Source organism: Chenopodium quinoa, unplaced genomic scaffold, assembly GCF_001683475.1.
Source record: "Chenopodium quinoa cultivar QQ74 unplaced genomic scaffold, ASM168347v1, whole genome shotgun sequence".
NCBI classification, from domain to species: domain Eukaryota; kingdom Viridiplantae; phylum Streptophyta; class Magnoliopsida; order Caryophyllales; family Amaranthaceae; genus Chenopodium; species Chenopodium quinoa.
In genome coordinates, this window is record NW_018742484.1 from 3856585 (window position 1) to 3880472 (window position 23888).

At 36.7% G+C, this 23888-nt stretch overlaps 1 protein-coding gene and 1 pseudogene across 2 annotated transcripts; both read right to left on the bottom strand.

The window, feature by feature from the left end:
* Nucleotides 1–7713: 7713 nt before the first annotated feature.
* On the bottom strand, nucleotides 7714–20323 carry LOC110719443 (annotated as a pseudogene).
* A 334-nt stretch (nucleotides 20324–20657) lies between these two features.
* LOC110719444 (probable phospholipid hydroperoxide glutathione peroxidase) lies at nucleotides 20658–23888 on the bottom strand. 2 transcript variants are annotated; one of them, XM_021898390.1, is made up of 7 exons: nucleotides 23739–23888; nucleotides 23450–23519; nucleotides 22326–22402; nucleotides 21569–21630; nucleotides 21369–21487; nucleotides 20985–21152; nucleotides 20658–20907 (listed from the first exon to the last, which is right to left on the bottom strand). In XM_021898390.1, the coding sequence occupies exons 2-7, from the start codon at nucleotides 23498–23500 to the stop codon at nucleotides 20872–20874; spliced, it is 513 nt and encodes a 170-aa protein (XP_021754082.1). In that variant the 5' UTR covers nucleotides 23501–23519; nucleotides 23739–23888; the 3' UTR covers nucleotides 20658–20871. The 2 variants fall into 2 exon arrangements, with proteins under 2 accessions (XP_021754082.1, XP_021754081.1); XM_021898389.1 differs by lacking the exon at nucleotides 23739–23888 and having other exon boundaries at nucleotides 23450–23722.

Here is a 23888-nt window from a genome sequence, read left to right on the forward strand (position 1 = left end):
TTCTGCTCTCTCTCCTCATTTCTCTTCTCCTTCCTCCTGCTCCTTTTCTCTTCTCTCTTTTCATTCTTTTTCTTTTCCTCCTCCTCCTTTTCTCTTCTCTCTCCGCATCCCTCACTGGCCATAGCACCGGCCTATCACCGAGCATAGCAACACGTATTTTCTCTCTCCTCTCCTCTCTCAAGCCTATCACCGGCCATAGCAACACCGAGTAACCACCGTCGCGAGGCACTGCACCAGTCTCAAAGTTTATTTTTTTTTTTAGATCTTGTAATTTAGGTATGGAATTGTAATATTAGTTTATAAAATTTATGATAAAATTGTATATTAATTTATTTCTTTAAATTTTCGTTTGTTAATTATCGTTTTTTTTAATTTTTTTATTGAAATTCTGATTAATATGTAGATCTGGTTTTTTTTTTTTGTGGTAAAATTTTATTATGTTGTATTAATTTTGGTATTTTTGGGGTTAATTTTCGATTTTTTGGGGTTAATTTCGGTTTTTACTGAATTTTTGGAATGGTGGTGGTGTGTGGTGGTGTCGTGGTGGTGGGGTAGGGTGGGCTGTTGTGGTGGGGTAGTGTTGGTGGGCTATTGTGGTGGTGTCTGGTTTCGTATTGGGGTGGGTCTGGGTGGGTAGGGGGGTAGGGGGTGGGCTGGTGGGTAATGGGGCAGGGGATGGGCTGGTGGTGTCGGTTTAAGGGTGGTGGCAGGGGGTGGGCTGGTGGTGTAGGTTTAAGGGTGGTGGGTTAGGGGGGTGGGTTCAGGTAAGGGTGGGTGGGTGGGTTTAGGCTAGGGCTGGTGGTGGGGGTGGTGGGTGGGGCTGGTAGGGGTATGGGTGGGTAGGGGGGGCAGGGGGTAGGCTGGTGGTAGGGGTGGTGGCTGGATAGGGTGGTTGGGGTGGTGCTAGGTTTTTTTTTTGTTTTTTTTTAAAGTTATTTCCGACGGAATTCCCGTTGGAAGTTTTCGGCGGATTTGTATTCCGCCGGAAATTCCCGACGGACTTTCCATTGACCGAAATTTTTCTTCTGACGACGAAATTCCGTCGGAACAGTGTTTTCCGATGAAAAAGGCCGTTTTTCCAATAAAAGTTTTCCGACAACCCGTACCGACGGAAATTCCGTCGGAAACGGCCTTTTTCGACGGATTTCATGGTGTTTCCGACGAAATTTTGCCGTCGGAAATGGCCTATTTTCTAGTAGTGGGATTTGGCTCAAATTTGCTGGAGAATTTAGGTGTTGCTCGGTGTTGCTGTGGCCGATGATAGACTTGAGAGAGGAGAGGAGAGAGAAAATAATGGTGTAGAGGGAAACGCGAGGCGGCATCGAGCAAGTGGTGGGGGCAGCGACGTCCGGCGGAGTGACGGATGATGAGAGAGAAGAGAAAAGGAGGAGGAGGAGGAGGAGAAGAATAAGATCGAAAAGAGAGAAGAGATCAAAGAAGGAAGGACATAGATTACAGGATAGGAGCAGAAGGAAGGAGAAGAGAAATAAGGAGAGAGAGAGAGAGAGGAGGGAGAGGAGAAAGTGCAATGAAGGGGAAAAGGGGCGGCTTGCTCATGTAGGGTTTTTGTGTTTTTCATTTTTTTTTTATAATTTATATTCCGCGGACTATTTTTCCGTTGGAAATTACCTTTTCCGACGGAAAAATCCGTCAAAAAATACAAATATTCCGACGGAATATAAATTCGTCGTAATATATGGGCTTTCAGACGGATTTTATTTTCGTTGGAAATTTTTATTCCGACGGAATAATCCGTCGAAAATCCCATATATTCCGACGGATTTACATTCCGTCGGAATTTTCCGACGGATTTCCTACGGAATAAAAATCCGTCGGAATATGGGATTTTCGACAGAAATTCGTGTCCGTCGGAAACAGTCCGTCGGAAAAAGGCCTATTTCTAGTAGTGCAACAAGGATGCATCTCAATCTGTAGCTGTTGCTCACTAGATTGCATAAAGGGTTTTAACCTTGTGGGATCTGTAATATGGCTAAGCCTTATGTGAGAATAGGAAATCCCTCGATGGGAAGGGCAAGCCTTCAAAAAGTTACCAACTCCTTCAAGAACGGTTTTGCGTGGAAAGTTGGTAATGGTAAAGATATTAAGGCTATCAGTATGCCCTGGGTTAATTGGAAAATCTTAATTGTTAACTCAAATCATACATTCGACGGACACGAAATTCCGTCGGAAAAGCGAAATTTCCGACGGATTTATGTTCCGTCGGATAATTCAAACGAGTTCAACAATTTAGTCGAAAATTTTCGACAGAAATAAAATCCGTCAGAATATATGTGCTTTCTGACGGATTTTTCCGTCGTAATTTACATTTTCCGATGGGTTTATAGTCCGTCAGAATACAACTTAAAAAAAATTAAAACCCTTTTTACCAAACCCTAAAACGCAGCCCTTTCCCCCTTCTATTTCCGCCTCTCTTTCTTCTCTCCTCTTCTCCTTCTCTTTTTCTCTCCTCTTCTCCTTCATTCTCTACTGCTCTTATCCTTCTTCTTTTCTCTTCTCCTTCTCTTTCTCTCCCCTTTCTCCTTTTCTCCTTCGTTCTCTGCTACTCTTCTCCTTCTTCTTTTCTCTTCTCCTTCTCTCTCTTCACTTTCCTCTTCTCCTTCCCTTTCTCTCTTCTCTTTCCTCGTCTCTTTTCTTTGTCGCTGGTGTGGGGTTGGGGGGTTCACGACGCCGATTTGGTCTTCTTTCTCGCCAGCGTGGAGGTGTAGTGTTCTCTAGAAATTAATGGTTTTTCAAGTCAAATTCGACCACGACAACTCTAGATATAGAGTTCTCATGGTGGAATTTGGCCATATTAAACCAAATTTGAGGTGACATTCAAAGCCAAATTTGATTTTAAAGGTATGTTTTCTTGTTTTAAATTTTTTTATTTTAATTGTTTTATTAATTTTTTGGGTTGTGGTTGTGGTTTTGGGCGGTTGTGGTGGGTGGTTTTTGGTGCGTAGTTAGTCGAAATAGGTAGGGTTAGGGTGGTAGTTTTGGGTTTTGTATGGGTGGGTTAGGTGATAGATCTGGGTTAGTTGGGTGGGTTCGGATTAGGTGGGTTAAGGTAATAGATCTAGGTTAGTTGGGTGGTTTTAGGTAGGTTAGGGTTAGGTTGGTTAAGGTTGTGGGTCTGGTGGGTGGGTTCGGGTTAGGTGGGTTAATTGGTTACGCGTAGTGGCAGTGGGGGCTTGAAGCGGTGGTGCGGTGGGTTTTTTGTTATTTTATTCGATGGAGTTTCCGACGGAATTTCCGTCGAAAATTTCCGGCGGAATACAGTCTGTCGGAAATTTTTGACGGGCTTTTTCGGGCCGGAAAACCTCTTTCGACGGATTGAATTCCGTTAGAAAAGTGGTTCCGACAGATTTTCCGTCGAAAAATGTCGTTTTCCCTACAAAATATTTTTCGACAACCGGTTCTGACGAAATTTTCGTCCGAAATGTGTTTCCCGACGGAAAACAGGGTGTTTTCGACGGAAATTTTCCGTCGAAATTCAGGTGTTTTCTTGTAGTGATTGGGGGTTTCGTTGGGCTAGAATGTAAGTGATTTTATTGACAGGGACTCTACTACGTGGAAAGCAGGAAAGGTAAGGGAATGTTTCGACTAGAATATTGCGAGGTCAATTCTAGCTATGGAAATTTCCCCTACAATGGATAATGACTTCCTTTACTGGAAGTACCACTCGTCGGGTAGATATACCGTCAAAAATGGGTAGTATTACCTCTCCAATGACCAGGGCTTAGAATGATTGAATCTCTCTTTTAGTGAACAGGATTTTGTGAAGCTCATTTGGAGGATGAATATTCAACCGAAATGGAAACTTTTCTTGTGGAAGCTTTTTCATGATGGGTTTGCAGTAAAATTCAACTAAGCTAATAGAGACATACAAGTTGATGCAACGTGTACTTATTATGGGGAAGAATTGGAAGATAGCCAACACCTCTTTAGGTTTTGTATTCTAGCAAAGGAGGTCTGGGAGAATGGCTCCCTGACAATTTGCTATAACTCTATTGGTTTCAACTCTTTGACAAGTTGGATCCAGAACTATATCCTGCTTTTTTATAGCGAGGATGGTATGCAAGGGACCCGTAGCGTTTTGTTTATTGCTACATTATGGGTGTTGTGGAAGACCAGAAACACAAGAAGCTTTAATGGCACCATTGGGGCAACAATCTTGGTGACGGAATACATCAACACGGCAATGCAAGATCATGGGACTTTAATCTAAAATGGCAGGCATTATAATGATAATGTTGATGATATCAGGGAAGACCCAATCCTGCCACCAGGCTTCAATCATGTGCAGCTGGGAAAAGAAATGAATGGCTACGACAATTTTATCATAGAAGTGGATGGGTTGTGGGATAAGAAGACCAAAAGGGCAGGGATTGGTTAGGCAGTCATGGGAAGGGACCAAGGCAATGTAATGGATGGGGGTGGTAAACATGTTGCGGCATTGTCAATACTACTGTAGACACCTAATTGTGTCTCCCCAAAGACCAAACCTAGTGATGAGTACCTTTCACGTTTTGATTGACGAGTCTGATGAAGAGTTGAAGAGTCTCGCAAAGTGTCCTTAAGCCTTGACCATATTTCTAACCTTACTTGTAATGTTTTAATCCAAATCATTCATTTCATGTCCTTAAACCCAAAATCATCCAATTTTTGTCCTTAAATTCATTCATTTCGTGCCCAAACCATAAAAAAACGTCCAAACCTAATTATTTTGGTCCATTTTCCTAGTCCAGATATTGTTTAGATGGATAGGCTTTGAAAAGAGTTTTCCAACAATATATTACAAGCCCAAATCAGACATAAAACGAATAAGTTATGGCCAAAATACTAAACCGAGTCCAAACCAAGCCTAGGTCCACCATACCTACGACCCAATGATTATATGGAGTCCAAATATTTTATTTAGACCCTATATGATCATATACCCAATCTTAAATCAGTTATGAACTTCTAGAATCCCCTAAAAGGTTCTAATCTATCCTTTCCGAAAAGATAAAGATCAAAGAAGTTCGAGATTGAATAAAACTTCTCATATAATAATCCTGATCCAGTTCAAATTCAAAGACGTTCAAATATCTTTCACACACATAATTCCATTAGAAATCAAACTCCGTAAAACTTTGTTATCTTCAAAAACTATTGCACAACGACAGGAATGTCGCTCCACGTCAGCCCTGTCGTGCCGCGACAGAGGCCAACGCACCGCGATAATTTTATCGTCCCGCGACAGTGAAGTTCTATTTCGGCCAGAACTTCTGATCTTTTTCTAATCTTCAGACTCTCTTTTTTCCTTATAAATAGAGGTCGATTTCCCCGTTTTTAATTCAGCTAGAATCATCAACAATCATTATTAATCATCATCTACACTGGAATTCTCATGCTCTTAGCCTAAATTATGTGATTCAAATACTCCAAACCATACTCGACGTTGCCTTCGGCCTCGACGTTAAAGGTTGATAGTTCTGAGGGCTTGGTCCCAAATCTATATGTCAATTCTTGATTAATAGTTTAGGTAAAATTGGTCGTAACACCTTGAATTATGGCTTAGGTGCACTGAGCAACCTAGACTTTGCGTAGTAGCCAAAACACCACCAACTATGGTGTTAAGTGCGACGCGTGCCTTAAATGAAAAATTCCGGCCACATATTTCACCGTAGGAGGTGAATCCGCACATGCCAAGTGAATGGGAAATGTTCAACATTTCTTTAAATTGTTCTGGAGAGTGAATATTGACCTCCTCCTGTGAAATAAGTGGTGGGAAATTTTCATTTAAGGCATGCGTCGCACCTAACACTATAGTTGGTGGTGTTTTGACTACTACTTAAAGTTCAAGATGCTCAATGCACCTAAGCCATATTTTAGGGTGTTGCGGCCAATTTTGCCTTTAGTTTATTATTTACTTTATTGCTTTCACTTTCTTGAATTTACTAACGTGTGTATTGTTTTAATAGCAAGAAGGTTGAGGCATCAAAGTGAGTAATTGAATTACCCTTTTATTTATTCTTTTGATTTTGGAGTAGAAATCATGTTTAGGATGTTATTATGACTTCTAGTATCATGTTTAGGATAATTTGTTGATTTTGTTATTAGTGACATTATGCTAGGAGTTGTTATTAATTTGTTTAGTATCATGCCTAGAATCTTACTACTAACGATGTTTTGATGATGTTCTTACAATGATGATTGTGATATTAATTAAATGTTGCTTGATTATTCATGATTTATTGTTATTGCTTGACCACACCCCTTTTTGCAGGTTTAAAGGGAATTTATACTTGAAATCACGCCTAATAAGATAATTAATAATTTGATTTAGGTTTAATATGATTAACTCAAGTAATCACCAATATTAGATTTAATTGTGCATTAATAATCAACCAACATAGATTAAACAGGTTTAAGATTAATTTGATGTATGTATACTGATCGAAAAGCGCGCATGAATATCAATAAGAATCAAGTAGAGGCCTATTTAGGGCGGGTTTGGCTTCTCTTAGGTCAAATTCGTACCATCATTCCCCGAACATCGTCATGGTCACTACAAGAAAATTGTCTTTTCGTAGCGATTATTTCGTAGTGTTTGTACATTCGCTACAATATGCATATATGTTTGTGAAATAATAGAGGAATCCGTATCATTTTACAATCGACATAGTAAACCTATATGAAATAGATACAAAAAAAACATAATAATAATTATTCACCTTTTTTCTACACATTTATAAAATTATAGAAAAGCATATCGTTTACAATCGCCACTAAAACCCAAAAATCGATACGAAAAGCCTTTTTTACACTAGATTTTAAAATTTTGTTTGACAAAGAGAGCATAAACTATGTCATAGCTTATTGGAAAAACATTTAATATTAGAGCTTGAGGTTGTATGTTTGAATCTTGTGTAGATCATATGTAGGGATTAAAATTTTATTTTTTTTTTATTTTGTAGAAAATGAGTTCAACATTTGTAGCGATTATAATCGATACAATAATCACCATGATTAAATGTAGATTTTTGTATCGATTAATGAAGACAACTCCTGCAAAAGTGAAAAACACTACTAAAGGCTATGGTAACGGCAGATATTGTATCGAATAACCATTCGTTGAAATTTATTTTTGTAGCAATTACAATCGATACGAAATGTTAAAATAATCGCTATGAAAAGGTATTTTTCTTGTAGTGTGTTTCGGACCACTATAGAGTTAGCAATTTATGTGATTGTGAATGGGGTGTAACCTTCACAATTGTGAATGGTTTACAAGTTCCTAAAACTTGTTGGCGACTCTTTTTTTCTAACTTCTTTTCCTTGGAGCTCCGCCATGCTTAAAAACATGTTACCCACAGTATGGCAAGTGAAAAAATCCCTACAACTACAATGTGAGGCCTGGGCTTGCTTGGAAGCAATGAAATGGGCATGTGCAAAAGGTAATAACTAGGGGATTCTTATCCTTTCCGATTTTATTTCTCTCCTAAGCAACCTACAAGGCAGTCTAGCTAAGGATGTTTCAATCACGTGGATGTTAAAGGAAATAAAGGGAAGTGGGTACAGCGTTCAAGAGATGCACAATTTTAAAAGTTCAAAGAGACCAAATGCAAAGGGCAAACGACATAGCAAGGAGATGTCGGTTTACCCTTTCTAATTATGGGTAGTTTTAGTAGCTTGATATTGTGCTATTGTGTAAAAAAAAAAAAAAAAAAAAAAAAAAAAAAAAAAAAAAAAAAAACAAAAAAACCGTGAAGTCAATTCAAGCAAAGCTACATTGTTTTTATTTGCCTTAAATACATAGTCTACACCATATATTTAATTTTTTATTCAAGCATTTCTTGAAGACCCTGAATGAAGCTACTCAGGTAAGATTCCTCAAGACCTTCCATCAAAAGAAACTCTCTCCACTTAGCATGGTTAGCCCTTATGTTGAATTGACCACCTTAATATTTTAATGATTGACTTACGTAAAACAAACTCTGACTAATGATGTTTATAAGTCTTGGTTGAACAGAAAGATTCAGGTATACGAATATATGTTCCGGAGTAGGAACAACAGAGTTTGGAAGACTTGATGATGAATGCAAGCTTTCAAGATGTCCTCACAACTCTAGTATACTTAGTTATTCAGTGTATGAACTTAAGAAACAAAAGTGTTGGAAGGAACTCATGAGAAACTCAAAGTTCCTGATGGAATCTGGAATTCCTGAAGGAACTTGACTGATGCTCAGAAAAGTGTTTAAACGATGGTTTTCAAAAACAGTTTTCATATCCCTTAATTTATGGAAAAGATAAAATCAGTTTTGAAAAAGATTTATTTTATAAATAAATAAAATCAAAATAATTCATTAATTTAAAAGATAAGTTTTTAAATTAATTAATTATTTAGTTATCTTTTAATTAATAAACAATTATCTTTTTTAATTAATAAATAATTATCTTTTTAAATCCTTAACTGATTTTTGACTTAGTAAAAATAACTGTTTACTTAAATTAAGGAAGCACGTTGATTTAGGAGTCAAGCTAGGGAAATCATGGTTCTCAACTTCCTCCACTTACATCCCAACTTCCCAGTATAGGTGAACTTGGGATTGAGGGGGAAGTAGGAACATGATGGAAGCTTGGATAATCTCCCTATAAAAACAGATCAACGTTAAGTTTTGAAAGTGTGGAAAAACAATTTTAAGTACTCTGAGCATAGAGTTTCAAAGTGTTTAAAAGAGAAGTTCCTTCCACCCTTAGTCTCTTAAGTTCTTTAAGAAATACTTGTAATCATTGTGTAATTGGGTTTCGGTTGTGAGAGTTGTAAAGTGTGAGTCTTGAGAGAGTACCTCATACTATACAAGTGATTCAGAGTCGAATCACAAAGAGAGAAGCTACGATTGAGGGATCGTAGTTTGGGTAACTTGAGTTCCTCACGGAACTTAGGTCTAGGCAGAATATTAGTGCGTGTAATTCTTTTTACATAGTGAAAGTATTCATTGCCTATCTCCTGTGTCTTTTCTCTTAGTAGTAGATTTAATTCCGCAAAATTTACCATAGTCTACATACACTACAATTCACCCCCCCTCTTGTAGTATACATTGTTCTATCAATTGGTATCAGAGCAAGGAACTCGGAAAAGCAGGAAGCCCTGTCGAGTCAAGTTCCTGGAGGAACAATGTCAAAGGACGAGAGACTAGCTGAAGGTTACTCTACACAAAGACCACCACTCTTCAATGGGAAGTACTATGCCTATTGGAAGACAAGGATGGAGATGCTCATACAGTCCGAGAATTATCAAGTCTGGCGAGCTATCGAAGTAGGAGATTACGAGGTAACCAAGACCAATGCAGAAAATGAGGTAATTCCTAAACCTATCTCTGAATATGATAGAAATGACTTTGAGAAGAAAGAGATTAATGCTACTGCTAAAAAACTCCTAGTTTGGGGTTTAGGGCCAGATGAACACACTCGTGTTATGGGATGTAAAACAGCAAAAGAAATATGGGATTTACTAGAAATAACCCACGAAGGAACTCATGAAGTCAAACGTTCTAAAATTGATATACTGCTTTCTAAATATGAACGTTTTGAAATGGGTTCAAAAGAAACTATTCAAGAAATGTTTACTCGTTTTAAAAATATTACTAATGAATTAGTTTCTCTTGGTAGAGTTGTTCCTATGGATGAACAGGTACGCAAAATTCTAAGAAGCCTTCCTGAAGATGAACGGTGGAGAGCCAAAGTGGCTGCTTTGCAGGAATCAAAGGACTTTACAACCTTTAACCTTGAACAACTTGCAGGTTCCTTGATAACTCATGAGCTTCACCTATCAAACAAAAGTCAAGAAAGCTCAAAAAGCCGAGGAATCGCTTTAAAAGTTGCCCAACCAAGTGATGAGGATTCCGAATCTGGAGAGGAAGAAGCTGCCATGCTAGTCAGGAAGTTAAAAAAGCTGTACCGCAACAAAAGGTTTGGTGACCAAAAGAAAAGGAACTTCAAGAAGAACCAATACTCCAAGGAAACAGGAGGTTGCCACAAATGTGGGAACACAGATCACTTCATCAAGGAATGCCATCTCTGGGAATCAGAAAAAGGAAAAGGCAAAATGAAGGAACACGGAAAATCTAATACTCCTAACTTTTCAAAATCTGATTACAGGAAAGCCATGATAGCTGCGTGGGGAGACACAAGTTCTGAGGATGAAGAAGAATCCACGGAAGAAGAAACTGCAAACCTGTGTTTGATGGCTAAACACAGTGAAAGGTCAAAGGAGGTAAATCTCGAACCTAAATTTCTGAAATCCCTGTCAAAAGACAAATTAATTTCTTTGCTCATAGAAACATTGGATGAATATAAAGAAATATGTCTTAAACTTGGACAAAATGAAAAAGCTCTAGAAATCTATAAGGATCATATGAAATATTTGAATAGTTCAAGAACAGATGTTCAGGGAAGATTCTTTGATTTGCTAGATAGAAATACTATGCTTAAAGAAACACTGGAAAGAGTCAAAAATGAAAATATCATGTTAAATGTTGAATTGACTCAGTATAAATTGCTATGCACTAACATTGATTCTAATAATGCTCTTAAATTGCCTTTAGTAACCTTTAATGATGATCTTGAAAATTTGAAAAAAGAATTGCAGGTTACTAAAGACAAAAATGAGTTCCTTGAAAAGGATCTAGAAAGAGCAAGAAACAATGAGAGTGTAATCTACATGGGAGTTCCAAAGTGGATACTTGAAGCTCAAACCAGAAGGACAGAAGGTTTGGGTTTCAACCACAAAAAGAAGAGTAGTAGTAAAAAGAAAAACTATGTGGAACTTCCTAGTGAGACTGTGTGTTCCTTCTGTGGCAAGTCAGGACACAAAGATACTGAATGCAAAAGAAAGGAACTTAAGTCCACTAAAAATATAGTTTATGTATGGCAAAAGAAAAATGAGTCTGCTGTATCAACGAAGGAACCCATGAAAGATGGGGTTCCTGAATCTAACCCTTAGTTTCTTTTGCAGGTCGTAGTGAGGGGGAACAACCAATGGTACCTCGATAGTGGTTGTTCCAAGCACATGACAGGAGATGAATCAAGATTTCTCTCACTGACGGCCTATACAGGAGGAACTGTGACCTTTGGTGATAATAAGAAAGGCAGCATTGTTGCCGTAGGAAAAGTTGGAAGGTCAAGTTCCCAAGCTATTGATAACGTTTTTTTAGTCGAGGGCCTCAAACACAGCTTATTAAGCATATCACAATTTTGTGATAAAGGAAACTCAGTAAGTTTTGATTCTGAAAAATGTAGCATCATTCAGAATGACACTGGGAAAGTTTTGCTGGAAGGAACTCGGAAAGGGAACACTTATACAGTGGATCTCAATACAGTTCCGAGGAACAACTTAACTTGCCTCAGTGTCATTGAGGATGATCCTTTACTGTGGCATAAACGTTTTGGTCATGCAAGTTTCTCTTTGATTGATAAATTAAGAACAAGGAACTTGGTAGAGGGACTTCCTTCAATCAAGTTCCTATGTGACAAAATTTGTGATGCTTGTGTGAAAGGAAAACAGGTCAGATCATCCTTTAAATCCAAGAAAATGGTGAGTTCCACAAAACCTTTAGAGTTAATTCATATGGATTTGTGTGGTCCTATGAGGATTCAAAGTAGAAGTGGAAAGAAGTATGTCTTAGTAATTGTTGATGATTATTCTAGATTCACATGGGTAATTTTTATGTCTAGCAAAGATGAGACTTTTGATGAGTTTGTCACATTTTCAGGAGAATTCAAAAGTCCACCGGACATCAACTGATACACCTTAGATCTGATCATGGCACTGAATTTGAGAATTTTAAATTTGATGATTTATGCAGGGAACAAGGCTTAAGTCATAATTTCTCAGCTCCAAGAACTCCACAGCAAAATGGAGTTGTGGAAAGGAAGAACAGAACCTTAGAAGACATGGCTCGAACCATGTTAATAGCCAGCGATCTTCCAAGGAACTTCTGGGCAGAAGCCGTGAATACAACCTGTTATATTATACATCGTGTCATGCTAAGGCCTATATTAAATAAGACACCCTATGAACTTATGAAAGGCAGAAAACCGAATATATCTCATCTGAGAGCATTTGGTTGTAAATGTTTTGTGCATAATAATGGTAAAAGGAACATAGGGAAATTCGATGAAAGAAGTGATGAAGCTGTATTTCTCGGATATGCTACTAACAGTAAAGCGTATAGAGTTTACAATAAACGCACTATGTGTGTTGAGGAAAGTGTGCATGTTATATTTGATGAAACTAATCCACTTCCATGTACACAGGAACATGAGGACTATGACTTTGAAATTGGTCTAGTACGTCCTCAAGAACAAGAAGAAGATGCAGTAATTCCAAATAAGCAGCCAACTCGATTAAATGAAAATCATGAAAATCCAGAGAAGGAACTCGACATACAGACTGAAGCTCCTTCGAGAGAACAGCCTCAGAATGAAGAACCTACCGAGGAACCAATAACACAAGAGGAAATCACTGAAGAAGAAGCAACAGGCTCAGGAAATCAGAATAGTCGAGTTCCTATCCAAACCTTCCAGCCCAAACCTTGGAAGCACCAAAAGTCACACCCACTGGACAAAATTATCAGTGACTTATGCAAAGGAACTCAGACTAGATCGCAAATGAGGAACTTCTGTGCCTTCAATGCTTTTCTATCTACTTTGGAACCTCGCAACCACAAAGAAGCCTTAGAAGACCCTGACTGGATTATAGCCATGCAAGAGGAACTCAATGAATTAGAAAGAAATCAGGTATGGCATCTTGAACCTAAGCCACTAGATAAAAAGGTCATAGGCTTAAAATGGGTCTTTCGAAACAAACTTGATGAATATGGTACAATTGTACGAAATAAGGCTAGGTTGGTTGTAAAGGGATATAACCAACAGGAAGGTATTGATTTTGAGGAAACATTTGCTCCTGTTGCTAGACTTGAGGCTATTAGAATTTTAATATCTTTTGCTGCTTTTATGGGTTTTAAACTGTATCAGATGGACGTAAAGTGTGCGTTTTTGAATGGTTTATTAAAAGAAACAGTTTACGTCGATCAACCCCCTGGATTCGAGAATCCAAATTTTCCAAACCATGTTTTTAAACTTGATAAGGCTCTCTACGGACTAAAACAAGCTCCAAGAGCATGGTATGAAAGATTGTCTAAGTTCCTTTTGGAAAATGATTTTAAACGAGGAAAAATTGATAAAACTTTGTTTTTAAAATCTAAAGGAACTCATCTTTTAGTTGTACAAATCTATGTTGATGATATTATATTTGGTGCAACTAACGAATCTTTGTGCAAGTACTTTGCTGACTTGATGTGTAGTGAGTTCCAAATGAGCATGATGGGGGAACTCAATTTCTTTTTAGGACTTCAGATCAAACAAACAGAATCAGGAATATTTATACATCAGCAAAAATATGTCAAGGAACTCCTGAAAAAGTATAACCTTGACAACGCAAAGACTAACTACACTCCTATGGGAACTAACTCTAGATTAGACGAAGATCCCTCAGGAACTTGTGTGGACCAGACAATGTACAGAGGTATGATTGGTTCCTTACTATACTTAACTGCAAGTAGACCTGACATTTCTTTTAGTGTTGGTCTGTGTGCTAGGTTCCAATCAAACCCCAAAGAACCGCATCTAACAGCCGTCAAGAGAATACTGAGATATCTCAAAGGAACTGACGACTTGAGTTTATTCTACCCAAGAAGTGACACATATGATCTTACTGGATTTGCCGATGCCGAATATGCTGGGGATTTGGTGAATAGAAAAAGTACATCAGGTATGGTCCAATTCCTAGGATCTTGTTTAGTTTCTTGGAGTTCCAAGAAACAGAATACAGTTGCTCTATCCACAGCAGAAGCAGAATACGTAGCAGCTGCTGCATATAAAACAACAATTACGTGATTTTGGCATAGTTCTTGAATGTGTTCCAATATACTGTGATAATACAAGTGCTATTTGCATATCAAAAGATCCAGTACATCATTCACGTGTAAAGCATATTCATGTTAGGCATCATTTTCTAAAAGACAATGTGGAAAAAGGCTCTATTAAACTAGAATTTGTACAAACTGAATATCAAATTGCTGACATTCTAACAAAGCCTTTGAGTAGAGAAAAATTCGAAAAGATGCGATTGGAACTCGGAATGATAAAGCTGAATTGAGCAGTTCTTCTTGGAACCCCAAGGTATGTCTTAGTGAAACAACTGAGCAATTGCTATATATAACCTTGGTGTGAAAAACATAATCTCGAATCTTGCAATGAAAGAGTGTGTAATTCTAATGAGTATGTGATCATGTGATTATGTTGATGAAGAAGACAAATTAAGCCATATTATTTTCCAAGTTCCTTTTTGTAAAGCTCTGTACATGTTAACCAGTATTTTACTTTGAAGTAACTTACTGGAAATTTTTTTTCTTTCGTAATTTTTATTTTTCTTTATTTTTCAATTTTTATTTTTATCTTTTTATTATTTTTGTTATCTTATAAATTTAAAAACAACAAAAAGATTTTTTTTCTCAATTAGATTTTATCTTATTTTTTTTTATCATTGTCAAAATAAATCACAACCTTTTCTCTATCCCACTAAACTCTCAACCGTCACCTATCTTTTCACCTCACTTACCACACGCACCCGCTCACCTCAAATAACCCCAAAACACCAACCGCCACTTCCAACCTTCAAAGTTCCTCTAACCAATGAAGAAACCCACCCCTTTAAACCAGAAAACATACTCCATGAAAAATCCCTCTCAAAATTAAGCCTTAAAGTTGTTCGTGGAAAAGTTTGTTTTATTACCGATGTACACTCGGAATCTGAGGAAGAGGGAGATCAACGTGAGGGGGAACTGAATGAGAGGGAAAGCATTGATGAGGAGGAAGACAGTGAGAAGGAAGAAGTAAAAGAGGAAGACAGTGAGAAGGAAGAAGTAAAAGAGGAAGAAAACGGTGAGAAAGAAAAAGAAAAGAAAGAGAAAGACAGTGAGAAAAATGATGAAAAAGAAGAGGAAACAGAGAGTGAAAAAGAAGAGGAAAAAGAGAGTGAAAAAGAGAAAAAGTGCAGTAGAGAGGGAAACAGAAGAAGAAAGAAATAGAGAGTGAGAAGGAGGAAAAATATGACAAAGAGGAGTTAGTGAAAGAGCTACTCAAGGAAATTTGGAGGCTCTGTTAAACAAACTGTCCCTGTAACAGGTAGAAAAAGGAGAAGCGTTAGACTTGCTTCTTCTAAACCCAGAACACTGAGATCTCAGCCTGTTATTATTGTTGAATTGGATGATGATACATCTAAAGTTTCTGAAGGAACTTCCACCCAAGTTCCTCAGGGTCCGTCTTCCCTTGTTTCTGAAGGAACTCCATCACCACCCCCTATTCCTTCCTCTGTTCACCTAACCACACCTTCTCCACCTGCTTCACAGCCTTGTACTTCTGGTTTCGGATTCAGCGCTTTTAGCTCTGGTCCAAGTCTCTTGCAAATCCAGGAGGAACTTCAGCATTTGTCCACTACACTTACACAGAGTATAACTACCCTTACCTCTAAAGTGGATCACTTGGCTACTACAGTTGAGGGGCTGCAAACTCAGATGATTTCTCTGGAAAATAAAATCAATGCTCATATGGACTCCTCATCCCAGGAAGTCAAAGCTACGGTGAAGGAACAGTGCTACAAGACCATTCTCAAGGCAATCAAAGATGTTCCTTTACCATGAAGCTCCTACCACTTCCACTCTCTGCCAAACATACCTACCCCACTGTCTCTTGTGATTTATGAACAATGTTCTTCTGTTCAGTTTTTCTTTTGTTAATTTTGGATCTTTTTTGGTTTGTTTTATAGATTTTGTTTTGATTCGGTTTGAAATCAATTGGCTTGATTTGTTTTTTAATTTGATATTCTCATTCTGGTTGCATATGAACTGTGTGCGCATGCTTAATCGTTCATGAATTCAGATTTACTACTCCCTCCGTAGTTTAGTACTATATATAGCATGCTCTTTCTATCATTTTGATAATGTCAAAAGGGGGAAGAGAAGAACAAACTCAAAAAGCCGGACTCAAACCGATTCCCTTCAAGTCTTCATCATTTAAGTAAAGGTATAAATTTCACAATTTATTATTTTCATGAATGATGCAGACTTCTTTAAACTTAGTTTGTTTTATTGCTTTAATAATTTTATTGTTTCACTTAGTTATTGGTTACTCTGATTGCCTGGATGATTATTTTTGTTTACCCGAGTTTGTTTTAGTTTGTCATCATCAAAAAGGGGGAATATTGTTGAATTGACCACCTTAATATTTTAATGATTGACTTACGTAAAACAAACTCTGACTAATGATGTTTATAAGTCTTGGTTGAACAGAAAGATTCAGGTATACGAATATATGTTCCGGAGTAGGAACAACAGAGTTTGGAAGACTTGATGATGAATGCAAGCTTTCAAGATGTCCTCACAACTCTAGTATACTTAGTTATTCAGTGTATGAACTTAAGAAACAAAAGTGTTGGAAGGAACTCATGAGAAACTCAAAGTTCCTGATGGAATCTGGAATTCCTGAAGGAACTTGACTGATGCTCAGAAAAGTGTTTAAACGATGGTTTTCAAAAACAGTTTTCATATCCCTTAATTTATGGAAAAGATAAAATCAGTTTTGAAAAAGATTTATTTTATAAATAAATAAAATCAAAATAATTCATTAATTTAAAAGATAAGTTTTTAAATTAATTAATTATTTAGTTATCTTTTAATTAATAAACAATTATCTTTTTTAATTAATAAATAATTATCTTTTTAAATCCTTAACTGATTTTTGACTTAGTAAAAATAACTGTTTACTTAAATTAAGGAAGCACGTTGATTTAGGAGTCAAGCTAGGGAAATCATGGTTCTCAACTTCCTCCACTTACATCCCAACTTCCCAGTATAGGTGAACGTGGGATTGAGGGGGAAGTAGGAACATGATGGAAGCTTGGATAATCTCCCTATAAAAACAAATCAACGTTAAGTTTTGAAAGTGTGGAAAAACAATTTTAAGTACTCTGAGCATAGAGTTTCAAAGTGTTTAAAAGAGAAGTTCCTTCCACCCTTAGTCTCTTAAGTTCTTTAAGAAATACTTGTAATCATTGTGTAATTGGGTTTGGGTTGTGAGAGTTGTAAAGTGTGAGTCTTGAGAGAGTACCTCATACTATACAAGTGATTCAGAGTCGAATCACAAAGAGAGAAGCTACGATTGAGGGATCGTAGTTTGGGTAACTTGAGTTCCTCACGGAACTTAGGTCTAGGCAGAATATTAGTGCGTGTAATTCTTTTTACATAGTGAAAGTATTCATTGCCTATCTCCTGTGTCTTTTCTCTTAGTAGTAGATTTAATTCTGCAAAATTTACCATAGTCTACATACACTACAATTCACCCCCCCTCTTGTAGTATACATTGTTCTATCACCTTACCTCTTTCCCATCTACACTTTCTGCTTCCATCACTGTTGAGACCGGGTTTGCAACGTCTGACTTAGTGAAGTAGCCATCATCGTCTTGCCTCTCAACTTCAACCCCGACCTTCAACTCTATGCTCATTAATCTTGCATTGATGAACTGATCCACTGCTTGAGGAACACAACACCAATTGGCATTCGCTTACCATAGCTTCGGATACAGACCTTGCACCACAATGTGTCACAAAACAACCCATTGAAGGATGTTGTAGGATGAGTTGTTGCTGCACCCAACCCCCGTGCACGATTCCCCTTCCTTTTGCTCTATAAATCCTTCTGGTAAGGCCGACTCTATTGTTTTGAAACCTGTAGGCGGCTTCAAGGCCGCCGAAAATGGTCTACCTACAAGAATATTAACTAATTTATACGGTTACATTTCTTGATTTACATAAACCTACATATTTGTACATTTAAAAAAAAAAAAAAAAAAAAAAAAAAAAGACATACATCTCCAAATCTAGTGAGAATTTCCATGGATTTGGTTTATTAAAGGTGACGAATAAACAAAAAAGTGAAATGCGACTTATTTATTAAGACAATTTTTATGAGAAATGAGACCTTTTTCTTTTTGACATGACAATATGTGAAAGAAACAAACGATACTAAAAATATGATGTTAACAGCACTCTTATTCACAAGTATCATCATATGTTGGTCAACTTGCATCATTTAAGCCTATGTATAAATAATCTAGATAAAATATATTCTAGAATACGTACGACCCTATTTGGAGGTAGCGTTTGAGGTAGCGGTTAACGTTTTGACCGGTCAAAACACTATTAGAAAGAAAAAAAATAAGAGTGTTTGGCAAGGTAACGGTGTGAGTAGCGATTAGCGGTAGAGGTAGCGTTTAGGTAGCTTTTCTCAAACGTTAAAAATAGTAGCGTTTAAGAGTAACGGGTAGCGTTTGTTAATTTTTGGTTACTCTTTTTTTTAACAATTTATATTATTATTAATATATTTAAGTAATACAAACCGCTACTTTTGCCAAACACACATACTATCATCTGTTGCTTTGACAGCTAACTTCTACCCACTACTAATTGATAGCTAGTCGCTACCTTAACAGCTACCAGCTACTCAACCGTTAAAAGCTACCCGCTACCACTAGATTTGCCAAACAGGGCCTTAAATTAAAGAAAAATCTAGTGGTATATTAGTAGTATGTAATAAATATAGAAAAGTCTAAGCTATAATTTTCCTAAGCAAAGGTAGAAAAATCTAGAGCTAGGAGATCACCGAAAGCTACATAAAGTAACATGTGAATGTTTCTAAGCACAATTGCACAAAGCAAATTATCATTTTCAATTAATTAAAAGTTAATCATGTTCCATCTTTCTTGTTTCATCTTACTATAATCATCAGTCTACTTTAATTTGATTAATTATTTCCTCTCATCCGCTACGACAGCTTCCACACTTAAACTTACAAAAATTAGTATACTTAATAAGAAAAAAAAATTGGTGAAGAGAACGAACTCTTAATCTTTGAAAATTTTAACTCGAACCTAACAAGTTACTAACTCATACTTCCTCTTTTTTTTTTTTTTTTTTAGTAACAACACTTTTCTAAAGTAGAAATGTCACAATAATTACAACACTACCATAAAATGAAGGTTTTTATGGTGAAAATTGTATTATTACCTTTATTTAAAGCTCATGACCCACTTGATTATACTCCGAACAACCTCTTAACACCATTTAAAGTATATTATATATTGTACGTGAGGTCCACTTTTCTTAAATACCGTGATAAAGTGTGTGTTGTAATTAAAAAGAAACAGAGGAAGTAATGAAGTATGAAGTAGCTAGTAGCAATATACCACAATAATAAGTTAATAACTTATAAACGTGAAACATGTCTTCATCAATAAAATCATGCAAAAAATATAGTACTGTACGCCTGTACCTGTAAGCTCCATTCCTAGAAAAAGTTCCTGAAACTGATCCTTTTCCAAAATGCAATCACTCCCTAGAGCACAATAGATGACACTAGCACGGCCGAACTCTTTTAGCCAACAGTCGAAACGATCATCAAGCTTTGAAGCTGGTGGCTCAGGCACCACAGGCCCTATCAGAAGGACAGGCTTCTGCAGAATCTGCTGATAAAACTGACAGTAAGTTCCTTCCATCTCTTTACAAGCTTTAGCAGCAAGTGCATCTGCTGCATCACAACTGATTGTAATTCTTTCAGTAAAAGATATCCCTCCGCCGAATTCCTGCTTATATAAGTACGACTGCGCCTGAGCCTCAAAGAGCCGTAGTCTGACAGCTGAAGAAGGAAAATTGGGTGGTGGCTCTGTCAGTCGTCGTAAACTGGTGGTTTGCAGGCTTATTTTTACAGCGGGGGTTAACATAAGCCAGATTCACTAAGTAGGTTGTGAAATAATGAATGGACTTAGACCTGTGTTTGGATGCTACCTCAGGTAGCCAGAACGCAAGGTCATAGAACACAAAATCAGGCTTAAGGTAGGATAGATGAGCGTCAATGGTGTCTCGAATCATGTCCATTGCATCCATGAGTTGAGGCCATGTGGAGGGAGACACGTCATTGGTGGTCTCCGCCCCAGCAGGTAGCCCCGATACAGGGGGGAGAGTGAGTGAGTGGAAGGTGATGAGACTGGTATGGTGGTTGTGTGAGGCTAGTTTTGGATTGGGTTGTAGTCGGTAGAAAAAAGGAGATTTGATGGTTTTTCTCGGCGAGTTTGTCGGCTAAGTGAAGGAAAGAAGTAAGATGACCAAAATCAAACCATGGATACATTGCTATATGCAAAGGCTTGTTGCTGTTGTCACCCATTTTCGACTATGCACGAATTTGAGTAAGGAATAACGGAGTTTAACATATATAGAACTTCTAAATCTGAAATTTCAATATATAGAAAACGAGAAGATAACATTTGATAATCTAGAGTTGTTTAGAGTCGATTATATATGCGTATAGTTATTATTAATCAAACAAAATATCCTGATAGTGATTTCTAATCAATAAAATTCATTTACATTAGAAAAAGATTAATGACGAAGAATGTAGCTTGCTTCTTTTACTTTATTCTGTTAATTAAGATTTAATTCACCATTTTTTACCTAGTTATTTGGTCATAAATTCTTTTAATGAATGAAGAAATAAAAACTTGAGCACAATCTACACATTTAAGTATTTAACATTATCAAATAATGGAAGGTTGACAAACAGTACATACATTGCCAAATAACAGCCTTTATGCTAACGGGAATCATAATACAGGTGATAACGAAACAAATGAAATACGAAAATGACATTAATATATAATCACTCTATTCACAAGTATCATATCATGGCCAAGATGCCTCCTTTTAAGCCTACCCTTATTTTGGGATGCCCAACAGTTTCTTCAAGTCCTTCTGCAAAAAGAAGAAGATTAAATACATCACCCCCATTGTTTTCTTTGTACCATAACGAGTCAAGCTTAATTTCTTACCTCGATGCTCTTTGGGGAAGTAAATGGTGAGTAACGGTCAACAACGACACCATCTCTATCAACAAGAAACTTGGTGAAATTCCACTTGATTCCATCTCCCAAAAACCCACTTTTGCTTGATTTCAAGTACTTAAAGATTGGGGCAGCATTACTACCATTCACTTCAATCTGTGAAAAAATACAAGGCAAAATGTTTAGGAAAATTTATAAAAGCTACAAGGCGATTTATTTGTAGTCTTTAGATCGAATAGTCTCGCTTCTTTAGAAGGTTTCACATTCTATCCAGATCACACTTCTCAACTTTATGGTGTTGCTAAAACCAGCCTATCTAACATATGAACAAATGGAGTATTATGGTAGTTTGTAAATGATTAAACAAAACACCTTGTCAAAAATGGGAAATTCTGCTTTGAATTTCGTGCATGCCAACTCCACAATCTCCTCATTAGTTCCTGGCTCTTGGTTATGAAACTGGTTACATGGAAATGCAAAGATTTCCAAACCTGCAGCAATTTAGCACAATTATAACTCCAACCTTCCATATAACAACGCTAACAAAAAGGAAAGGAAGAACAAGAAGCTACCTAGGCCCTTGTACTTATCATACAATTGAGTCAGCTCTTTGTAGTTTGTATTGGAAAGACCACTGCATCGAAAAGAGAAAGTCAGCTGAGTTAAAGCACAAATGGTAACGGCAATTTTCTTCAATTGAAAGCTGCAAACAGAGCAACGGGAGTCTTATAACCTAAGCTCCAACTATGTCAATTCCATGCTGCCACACTTTAAAATCCATGGCTTCACTAATTCCGATCCTTATAATTCATCCTCCCGTACATAATATTAGTCCCACAGTCCCACATACTGAGTAAATAATTTGAGTATGTTGATAAAATATTTATCACTGTAAGAGTTGAATGTCGAAGTGCAATCACATATCCAAACACCCTGTTCCACAGACTTGCATTCAGCCTGCTGACTGTGATAGACACATCAGCACATGCATTCTCAAAGTAGGCATGACAATTGAAGTTGTTCTATGGAGCTGCAGGGGTGAAAGATGAATGCTCAGTGGACCTTTAATGTGCATCAAATTATCTCTCAACGTTAATAGTTAAGGGTTGACATAAAATTCCACAACATATGTTGGTCCAACAAGTCCACAGCCTTAATACGAAAGGTTGAAATGATAGAACTTACCAGATAATATGGCAGTGTACCATTTTATCATGTCAAAGTAATTAAGTATAGTTTTAGAAGCCTCAGGTGTAAAAGCCAAGGATAACTAAATCATCAAAATTCACAAAAGAATGTCTTAAAATGACAGTTCAAACCATATCTTACCATAGTGATGCAACGTTGAGAATCAACAGCACCTTCCCTTTGTAAATGCTAAGATCAACATCGTTTCCACTTGCATCCTGTATATTAACAATTGATGTCAAACTAGGAAGTCCAAAATTTCATAGGAACTATTGCAAATTTACTTTATTTCCCTTTAAACAAAGGGTGGGAAATCAATGATACATAGTAACGGAGAAAATCAAATAGAAATAGAAACTACTCTACATTCTGCAATGTAACAACAGCCGTGTCTCTTAATCAACAATGGCATCCTACAGTTTTCGCTAAGTAACAGGACAGTAATGAAACTTTAGCACAAAGACATTATATTACCCCCATAACCCAAAGGATGTAACCTTATTAATGACAATAGTTAATCATGATCAAAGCAACAGAAAACTATGTTACTCGAATTCTTCATTCCTGACTAAACTACTGTGATCATAGCCTCACATAGAAAGTTAGACTACATTAACAACTAATAAAACCGCCAACAAAGCCAAATCTGATTCCTCAATCCTCTAATATAGTAATATCCATTCCTTACTGCCCGACAAATGAAATTGAGAATCAGATAGAACTCCAATCAGGCAATCAGGATAGTGAAACCCAATAGCAAATGTAATGCACTTACTCATTCTTGAACTAATTGCCCCTATGATACTGTTGTTTAAAATTGCAGCATGTTAACAATATAAAACAGAAATTAATACCACATGATTTAGTTTAGTTTCCCAGCAACAAACCCCTCTTCTCAAATTAACATTAATACCATCAAGTTTCAAATTTGTAAAATTGTTCAGCCCAGAAATGATACTTAATGGTTAAAAATTAAATTTTGCAAAAAAAATAAATAAATACAGCAACACCAAAACCCCATGTTCAGAACAGAAAACCATGAAATAGAAATATCATAATTATTCAATAATTTCACCAATATAAATAGAAATATCATTATGTAAAACATATAAGAAATTACATATATCAATCCAAAAACCATGAAATTCAGAACAGAAAACCAACATTGTAAAAATTCAACTAGAAGTAATTAGAACAAAATTGGGAATTTTGAGAATTTAATTAAAATAAAAAATAAAAAAAATAAAAAAAAAATTATAACTAACCTTGACAACAAATTCGTGGACTGATTTGGGTTGAGAAGAGTCAGCTGCCATTGATTTGTGTGACCTAGAACTTTGAGAACAGGGGATTAATTAAATACCCGGAATACAAATTATCCAAATTAATGAAAGATATCAAATGGGTTGGCTTTGAAATTGAAGATAATTGATTATATGAAACAATTTAAACCAAAGAATTGGAAATGTACAGAATAAGGTATAGATGATATTTATAGTGTAAACTGTAATAAATTGAAAGAAGACATATACAGTATGGAGGGAAATTAAGTACCTAATTGCGGCAAATATAAATAGGGTGTAAATTGGAGCAATTGAATAAGAAAAGTCAACATGAAATTGAATAAGAACAACGAAAAATGTGGTAGTTATGGAAGGAGTATACGTATGGAATTTTTTTTTTTTTGGTCATATTCATCGCATG